The following is a 9,043-nucleotide window of genomic DNA, read 5'->3' as shown; positions in this document are numbered from 1 at the left end:
AACCAATGGCCCTTTCTACTACAAAGAAAATATTTATCATCTGTTGATTTATTTTACCCATTATTCCTTTCTTTATTCCACTTCTGGTGAGACCCTTTTTTGTGATCATAATTTTTCTTCCTGCCATAATTTTTCTTATTAAAGTGTCGTCATTTACCTCTTCTGAAGTTATAATTTGCTGTATTTACTTCAGAAAACAAGGCAGCGCCTGCTGAGCGCACTTCATAATTTGTTAAAAGCACGCGATTCATTGTTCTGTTCATCAACAAGAAGGCAAGAAATTAGTTCATAAAATATTTTTAAATTTTTTTTCTCGATACCGCTGCTATAGGAGCACATTTGAGACATAGAATGTCGAAAAAATTTTCTCTAACATGTCATTATCAGTTATCTTTTTCCCACATAAGTTCATTCGTGAAACAATTCGGAACATTGCTGAATTATATAATTTATAGATTTAAAATCCTACAGATGCAAGTGTGTCCACTTATATCGAACTGGATGAAGTATCACTGTCTTTTAATGATTATACCTTTCTTCAAGGTTATTCCATAGATTTACAGGATCTTTTAGTGTGAGATATTCATTTTTCAACCATTCATCAAGATGACGACTAAGGAATATCATGGTTTTGACTTTATCCTTCTAGGATGCTTTATTTTTAGCCTTAATAGTATTTTCAAGATCCATTAAATCAAGATGAATTTTACCATCTAATATCCATGATAAATAGTTATTTTCAGATATATCAAGAACATTAAATTCAAGATTAGAGAGTTTTGATATAATAAAAATTTATTACACGAGTCTTTCAAAATTTTCATCAGAACCTCGTGTTGATAATATATTGTAAAATAAATAAATAAAAAAGAGAAAATAAATATAAAATAAAAAAATGTAAATAGAGAATTCTAGTATTAATATTCACTAATATTATTATCTCAATATAACTGAGATGATCCATATATATTTACTACTATTATATGTTGCAATGTACATCTATAAAAAGAGAGAAAAATGTTTGTATATTAGTATTATGTGTGTAACCTTTGTCTCAGCCCATGCTTATCTATGTACATATAAAAGGAATTTTTTTAAATAAATATTAAAATTACTGAAATACGTAATTTTTTAAATTTTTACCATTTTTTACTTTTAAGCTTTATCTCGTTTATAGTGTAAACGAGATCGTAATATCTCAACTTGCTGTCGCTCCGACCTTTACTTTTACCTTTTTCTTTGTGAATTAACTTATTTACCTTCGTCCGTTCACGAAAACGTGGAAACCCTTATTCATTTAACACTACACCCGGATACCGATGCAGCGCCTGTTACTCATTTGTGATTTGACACTGTATGCGAGCCATACAGCGCGTTGCTTCCGGGCAACGACCTAACTTTAGCGCAATAACGTCTTTGATCCATGTCATAAAGATTCGACCAAGTTTTTATGTTAGCTGTAGAAAGCCTAACACAATCCTTCCCCTTTATCCGGATTTGGGACCGACTATGTACTACAGGTGTAGCATTGGCAGAGTTGTTATAATTAATTAAAATAATATAGAAAGGGTAGCATCTTAGTAAATTTTTTCAGAAAAATGCAACACACTCATAAAAAAAAGTCTCAAAACTAAAGAAGATCTTCAAAATGAGGAGGCGACAGATGTTAGTGAATTAGTAAATGATCCTGCATTAACTAATAGAAAACCATGTCTTTTATAGTCACTCATCAGATATGTGACTATTTGAGCACTCAAACACAAACAATGTCTTTTGCTACTCTTTCCTTTTTCTAATTTCAGTTGTAATGTTTTACCCAATTAATTAGGATAATTGTGTTAATCTAAATGTTTGAAGAATCCTTCAATATCAACTATCAAATCAAAACCATTTTTTTCAAAGAACACTTGTTAAATTAAAAGGCTTTCTTCTTTTATATAGTTCTTACTTCTTACAATATTGAGAGTTGAATTCTCTTAACAACTTATGCTGTGCACTTTTTTCTTTCCAACTATTGCAGCTATTATTTTACATTTGCATTGTTCTCTCTTTAGAAAGAATGCCGGAAAGCTCTTCTAATCTTCCTACGAAACGGCCGGCATGCCTCAATGCTGAGGTCAACAGCTGCCGCAAGTGCCATGAAGATGGCAGCATCCTCGACGCAAGTAACGTGTCGCAATGCCAGCTGGACTAACGGTTTACTTCGTTTCCCTTCCCCTTGAACTCTACAGCTCATGACAAAGCCTCCGGCTACCGGAGTGAGCGCACCAAAGTCCCCACTGCTCTGTGGACTAGGTACTGGACTTGCTGCAGTGTTTGCAGTCCGCATGTGTCTTTCAGTGTCTATGAAAAACTCGCCACCCTTTTCAGCACTTAAAAATATTTCTGACATGAGAAGTTCGCCGCCTTCCCGAGCCTCAGATAGGACATGGAATCTAAAGCATACAGAGTCTCGGAGGCCGCGTTCGCGCCAAGCTTCAAGCTTTCCCCACGGCTGCCAGCTCTCTGGTCTACAAGCGTCCGGACGAAGAATTAGCCAAGCTCCTGGGTTGGACCTTGCAACCCAATCACAACCTGAAGATGGAACAAAGGGAGTTGTTATGAAGGCTGCAGCTACAGCTGAGCCAGATAGATCATGTATCTTCACCTTCCACCCTTTTCTCTCTCGCCTCTCCATCTCCATGTCGGAAATCGTAGAACCACACCAATAATTGCTCAATTGGTCAATCTGGGAAACCCTGTCATTTCATAACTATCAAACATTTTATTAACAACAGAAAAAATTTACTGAAATCTTCACATTTTGTATATTCAGATCCAACAGACAGATATAGTGAAGCTAACACACTACACTTTCCAATTAAGACTATTCCATTTGGGAGAAAGATTTTATTCATTAGCAAAATGTTTGGGCTTTAAGTTCTTATGTAACAAATTGTAAATTAAAACTTTCCATATTCAGTAGTAATTTTATAATATGTTAATTAATGAATGACCATTTATCATGCAACAAACTAGACTTTCAATTCATTCAGTATGATTTTGTAAATCATAAATGAATTTAAAATTTTGAGTTCACCTGTCCTTAGTAAACTTGACACTGAAGATTGGCTGCTTGATGGAGCCTTGAAGTTGAACAATCTGAGGACTCAATGTGGTAACATCTTCAAACTGGAATACATATCGAGGGTCGGGATCTAGCTTAACTCTTAAGTGTAGCTCGGCAACTGCCCGTCCGTTCTCCGGTTTCCTCTTCCCAATACCTATCCACCCACTAAAAAGAGTCAGTGGCTTTCCTTCTTGCCACTCAGGGCCTACCTGTATTTTAAAAATCCCAATTTGCTGCCTTTTGATGCCAACTCCACAATGGGAGCCCTTCCTACCTGAGAAAACAACAATCTCCAAACCAGCATGAGTATTATAGAAACAACCGGGAGCCAACAATGCTTTTAGATCAGATTCCTCAAGGTAAAAGCTAGTAGCAACATTCTCCACGTCAGGTATAGCTTCGGTAGAGGATATCAAGGGGACTGATGATGTTTGAACAGGAAAACCCCGGAGCCTTATCTCACAAACAAAAGGAGAAGGTGGCTTTTGAGTTCTAGATCTTCCGGTGCTTCCCTCAATTCCGGCACATCGTAGCCCAAGAGAGCCTATTGATAACCTAATGAAGGCCTGAGGATCCATATTTGTCACAATAATCTTCCCCCCATTGGATACAAACAACTACTTTCTAAGACCTCAATGTCTGTGAAATAGAAAGCACAGAATTTGGCTTTAAACAATTTCCATTAGACATGACTATAAGTATGAGACATAACAGAAAGTAAAAATTTGGCTAACATTTACTCATGTGATGTTACACAAAGAAAGCACACTTTACTTAGATCTTGAGATTCTATAATACAATCAAATTCTTGATGACTTGGTCACGAAGGTGAATAGTAGTTGAAGGTTATAAGCTATTAGAACTAAAGGAGGAAAAAGGAAAAAGACAGATAAACAAGAGCTTTTGGTAACATTAGAATTGAAGATCAACAACTGCAATTTTTGTTGTTCTGTTGAATAAGTAGCTGCTAGTATCAGATAATTGGCCAGCGGCAAACCCTTAAATAGAGCTCCGATCCGCAATGGATTAATCATTGGCTTGCCGGGATTAAAAATCTGATATTATTTCAAATTATATCTATCTTTGTGTTGCAATTGCAGTTATGATGTTGAAAGGGCAAACTTAAACAAGCATGACCTCTTATCAGCTTTGCATTTTGATCTCCAATTCAAGTATGTATTCGAACTTGTAAAAGGCTCACTCCTTGCTGACAAAGATATCAGCTTAAAAGCAGGAACTGAAAAAATCTTAGCCATAAGCACTAAAAAGAAAGGGAAGGGAAAATAAAAATGGGTAAAAGGATAATCAATGGTTGAGATACTTTTTGTATAAAGAAATTCGTTCTGCAGGAGTACTGTAGAACATCTCTTGTTCAGGTCAAAGTTTTTCACAACTTTCTTCCACTTTAAGAAAAATAAAGATCAAACAGCAATTAAATTAGAGCAATGCACACTTGGTTGATGAAAAAGGTGCTAACAGAGTCAAATTATTGATTATCTGAAAGTTAAAATCAAAAGGATTTATCTGCATATCCTTTTCAGTTCAAGAACACACTGACAAAGACAACTAAACAAGTTAGATCAAATTTGATATTTTCTAGAGAGGCTTTACACCAACCAAGTCCTTATCTAACTATGAAGAATATTACAAATAGCGGGACAGAGAATCCTCCCAACATTATTCTCTTCAAAAGTTCAACAAAAAAAAACATATAACTTGCACGTCAAGGGACTGTGAATTCAGAATCACTCAACAAATCCAAGTATAAACTCTCATCACAAGAAGTAGTGAAATTGTGAACATGATAAAGGGTCAAGTGAAAATTCTAACACCACCCCATAATTGCATCAATGAAAAGAAAACGGCAACATGAAAACTAATTAAAGTAAACAACAATGAAAGAACAAAACAGAACAAAGACAAAAGTCAAAGCCATATATATATATATATGAGACAAAAATGTACCAACAAATTGCATATATAACTTAGACAGTTGACAAATAATTCATCAAACTTGTACTCAAAGGAACCATAGCTAAAAGCTCAAAATCTATTAGCTCAATTTTCTCATTAAAAAAAATGAAAAAGAAAAAAAACACCACAACAAAGAGATCATTAAGGCAACAATAAACACTGACAAAACCCAACTGAGGAAAAAAGGGGGGAAAAAATCTCACCTTTTTGCAGTGTCCAAATTGCAAGTCTTTGAGTTTGAAATGGGTGATTGATTATTTGATCAAACAAAATTCAAGAAAACATTGAGGAGCATATCCATATCTATATTGATGGAGATTTTGTTGTTGATGATGACAATAACAAAGGTATGATTTGTAAGCGCGGATCACGAGAAAACAATTATCACAACAATCACTGAGATATAATCATTTAATTTATTCCGTTACCGCAATATTTATCTTTCTTTTTCTCTTTCCTTTCTGTGTTTTCCTTCTTGTGTGGGGAGAAAGAAAGAGAGAAAATAATTTTACGCACTTTGCACACTATTTCTCACGAAATAGACGGAGAAAGTAAAGGAATCATAGTTGTCTTTTTCATTTTTGTTCCTTTCTAATTTCCTGTATAAATAAAGATATTTATTTAATTATTTTCATGTCAAATTTTCATCATTAAGAGACTTTGGATTCGAGTCTTCTATTTTTAGTAAAAAAAAAATGACAGCTGATTATTTTTATTTTTATAAGAACATTTATACGTTGTTATCTCCGTATAAAGTTAATAATTAAGAATTATCAGATAATAATTTAGTTAAATATATTAAATTAATTAATAATTTTATATAAAAATAATTATACGTAAATTTTTATTTTATTTTTATTAAGATTTAATTTTTTAAATTTTTTATATTCTCTGATATTTTCTAATAAAATAAATTGATGATTAGTTTATGAATTGTTTGATCATTAAATTAATTACTCGATTAATATGAATTGGCTCTTGTATTAGGGTTTATCTCTTATTAAGATTTGATTAATATATGTCTTAAATATATATGTTAAAATTATTTATTAAAATAGTGAGTTTAAAAACTTTTACTAATAATAATGTTAACATATATTTTTAGTTAGGATCCTGCTAGGGAGACAATGAATTATTTGTATAATGTGTACAATAGCTATTGAGTTATAAAATGAACATTCCTATACTATTTAGAATAATCATCCGAGTACAAGGAATAATAAACATCTTCTCGAAAATTAGTTTAATTTTTGGATTCACTAAGGATCGAACTCTTGAGTTTTCGGATCTAGCGCTTTAATATCATATCATGATACCACTCATCTCAAAAGCTTCAGCTGATGGAAAAATGTAACACTAATTATTATATCTCTAATACTCTATAAACCTTCATTATACACATTGTATAAATATTTCATTGGCTCCTCATACTTTCCCTTTTAGTTATATGTTATCTACATGCATTTTATTAATAGTAACTACTCATGAAAATTGAATCCTAAATAGATATATAGCTTATAGTTTAGGAAAGTTATCACGTATGGCAAACGCAAAAAGAGGCATATGGTATGACTTGTACGAATAGGTAACCAATAAAAAAATTATCTATTAGTGAATGTTGAATAGACAAAAATAACCCTAGCAAAACACTTGAAATGTCATAAATCTCCTACTTAGAATGACAAATTGGCGGTGGCTAAAATCGAATGGCGAAACAGGGCTTCGGCTTGGAGACTTGTGTTGGGAACTTGGGAAGTGAGGCTGAAATTGTTAGTTGTTTGTGGGAAGAAAGGAGTGAGTGTGTCGTCGCTTCTTCACTTGCAATAAGTGGAGGCAAAGGTGAACAAATAAATTGTCTAGCCTCCATTGATCTTGTGTGCACGAATCGGTTGGTTACCGTGTTAGGTGGTCAGATCTGAAAGTTTTAGAACATCTTATCTTCTCGGCTTTTGGTGATGTTGAAGACGAATGCGAAGCTATACAAGGTACGTCTGCGTTGATCTGTGTAATGGGGGTTATAATTGTGTTTCTTTTGATGGATTTGGTCGAATGCATTTAATAAGTGGGAGATTTGCATATCACAATAATTGAGTTTTTATATGTTCAAACCGTAAGAACAAAACATGATAGTGTGAAAGGGTAGAATGGAGATGGTGGATAGGGGAATGAAGTAGTGGGTTCTGAAAGGGTTTATTTTGGGGTTGGGGATAGAAGGTTTGTTGATTCATAATGTGTACGCAATTAGATTTTGGGATTTAATTTAGGATGGGCGATGGGATTTGAATGTTGTTGACCTAATACGATAGGTGGGATTTGTTTTTGCTAGGAATTATGCAGTTTGGTAGAGAGTGTTTTTGTGGTTTGTGACGGTTGTGAGATGTTCATGGTAAGCTAGTTGTTTAGACAATGAGGTGTTCTGCTGCAGCTATGGCAGTGCGAGTTGAGGTTGTTGAATTGTTGCTTATTTTTTTATGGTGTGGTTGGTCCTTTAGGCGCATGAAGATAGTTGTGTTAACAACAGATTTTAGGCGTCTAAAAAAAGTTGTAGAGCAATATGGGAAGATTAGCATGCAGTAGTTATGTAGGCAGAAATCTTAGAGGCAGTGAATGAAAGTAGTTTGAGATTGCATTCGTGAATATATGGAACGTGGAACCTTTTACTGAAACACTTATATAGTTTAACTTGTGGCCATATGTATTTCTCAATTCCGGATCTTTCTGTGTTTCCTTCATGCAGAAATTAACCCAAAGATTTCCTATCGCTATGTGCAGTGACGTAGGAAGCATGGATTGCGTGATATTATAAGAGATTGTAGTGTTGTTGTGTGAGCGACAAAGGCTTTTTATTATAAACATGGCTTCAAGCAACAGATATGGCAATTTAAATGGGGACAATGTAGATGATTCCTTTGAAAATGCGTGCGGAATCAATGGCAGTGACAGTGACGAAAATGTATGATTACTTTATTGGTTTACGCCTAAGTTATGTTGTGGGGTATGATTCTCACTAATCTTGGCATTAGATTAATTTAGAGAATCCATGCGATGTGGATTAAGCTGGCCTGTGACTTTGACTATGTGCAGGTAAGCATGGGAGAAGACTCTGTATGAGAAAGGGGGTAGTGGCCTCATCAAATTGTAACTTTTAGTAACAAAAAAGAAATTTTTATAGATATAGCCCTGTAAATTACATTACATAGCTATCGTATTAAGAAAAGAAAATAGCCTCGTTGTTAAATAATGGATGCAATTCATTAATAATTTAGTGTAAGCCAATAAAATAAAATGTCCAAATGTGTATTGTGTTGTTTTGAGAAAATATTGTAGCTGAATTGATTTAGAAAGTAAAATATAAATCCTATTATATTCCTAATGCATTCTTGTACTGAAAGAAGCATTTTTATTGTTGCAACTCAAGCAGCAGTAACTTTTACTTTTACTTTTTTTTGTTAAATTAAATAAAATAAATTTAATTTTCTGTTAGTCCTGCTTGATGGTGTTTTTTATATATTTTTTTATGTATTTGATCACTTACTGAGTTTAATAGTATTTGTTATGTGTATGTAATTATATGTTATTTTGTTTAGTTTTTTTGTTATTTAAATATTAAATTATGATTTTGTATTATTGATACTACAATGTTAGTATTATGGTTCTAAATTTTAAATATCTTATTTTGAATTAAAATATTACTTTTATATTTGATAAGGATCATAGAGTGTAATATAATTTGTACTTCTTGTTAAATACATCATCAATTATAAAAAATTATTTGGTCACTTGAATTATAGCCCCTAAATAATTAGTCTACGTTTGTCCATGCAGAAAGGGTCATTGGACATTGGCATAGAGGAAGCAGACTTTGGAATAGAATATTTGGAACAGAAAACACTTTTCTTCTATACAAACAAAATATTTGTATTCATTTTTTTAATTTACACGTATATTAAAAATAGACAA

At 33.1% G+C, this 9,043-nt stretch overlaps 1 protein-coding gene and 1 long non-coding RNA gene across 3 annotated transcripts; one reads left to right on the top strand and one right to left on the bottom strand.

Annotated features, from left to right (window-relative positions):
* Nucleotides 1-1,907: 1,907 nt before the first annotated feature.
* LOC112731070 (uncharacterized) lies at nt 1,908-5,688 on the bottom strand. 2 transcript variants are annotated; one of them, XM_025780830.3, is made up of 3 exons: nt 5,287-5,688; nt 3,080-3,748; nt 1,908-2,738 (listed from the first exon to the last, which is right to left on the bottom strand). In XM_025780830.3, exons 2-3 carry the CDS (start codon nt 3,685-3,687, stop codon nt 2,051-2,053), a joined length of 1,296 nt encoding a protein of 431 aa, XP_025636615.1. In that variant the 5' UTR covers nt 3,688-3,748; nt 5,287-5,688; the 3' UTR covers nt 1,908-2,050. The 2 variants fall into 2 exon arrangements, with proteins under 2 accessions (XP_025636615.1, XP_072068743.1); XM_072212642.1 differs by lacking the exon at nt 5,287-5,688 and having other exon boundaries at nt 3,080-3,833.
* Nucleotides 5,689-6,770: 1,082 nt separating this feature from the next.
* Nucleotides 6,771-8,457, top strand: LOC140178007 (uncharacterized). The gene is made up of 3 exons (XR_011869957.1): nt 6,771-7,068; nt 7,856-8,078; nt 8,168-8,457. It is a non-coding gene; the product is annotated as an uncharacterized lncRNA (long non-coding RNA).
* The last annotated feature ends 586 nt before the right edge of the window (nt 8,458-9,043 follow it).

The sequence above is a fragment of the Arachis hypogaea genome, chromosome 2, assembly GCF_003086295.3.
Source record: "Arachis hypogaea cultivar Tifrunner chromosome 2, arahy.Tifrunner.gnm2.J5K5, whole genome shotgun sequence".
Classification (NCBI taxonomy): Eukaryota; Viridiplantae; Streptophyta; class Magnoliopsida; order Fabales; family Fabaceae; genus Arachis; species Arachis hypogaea.
Note: the sequence above shows the minus strand (reverse complement) of the source record. Positions and strands in the feature narration are given on the sequence as shown.

Excerpts from the sequence above, each read along its gene's own strand:
- LOC112731070 (XM_025780830.3), bottom strand. The coding sequence starts at position 3,687 with ATGGATCCTCAGGCCTTCATTAGGTTATCAATAGGCTCTCTTGGGCTA. Across the intron at positions 2,739-3,079 it reads GTCAAGTTTACTAAGGACAG|GGTTTCCCAGATTGACCAAT; the intron begins GTGAACTCAAAA and ends ATGAAATGACAG.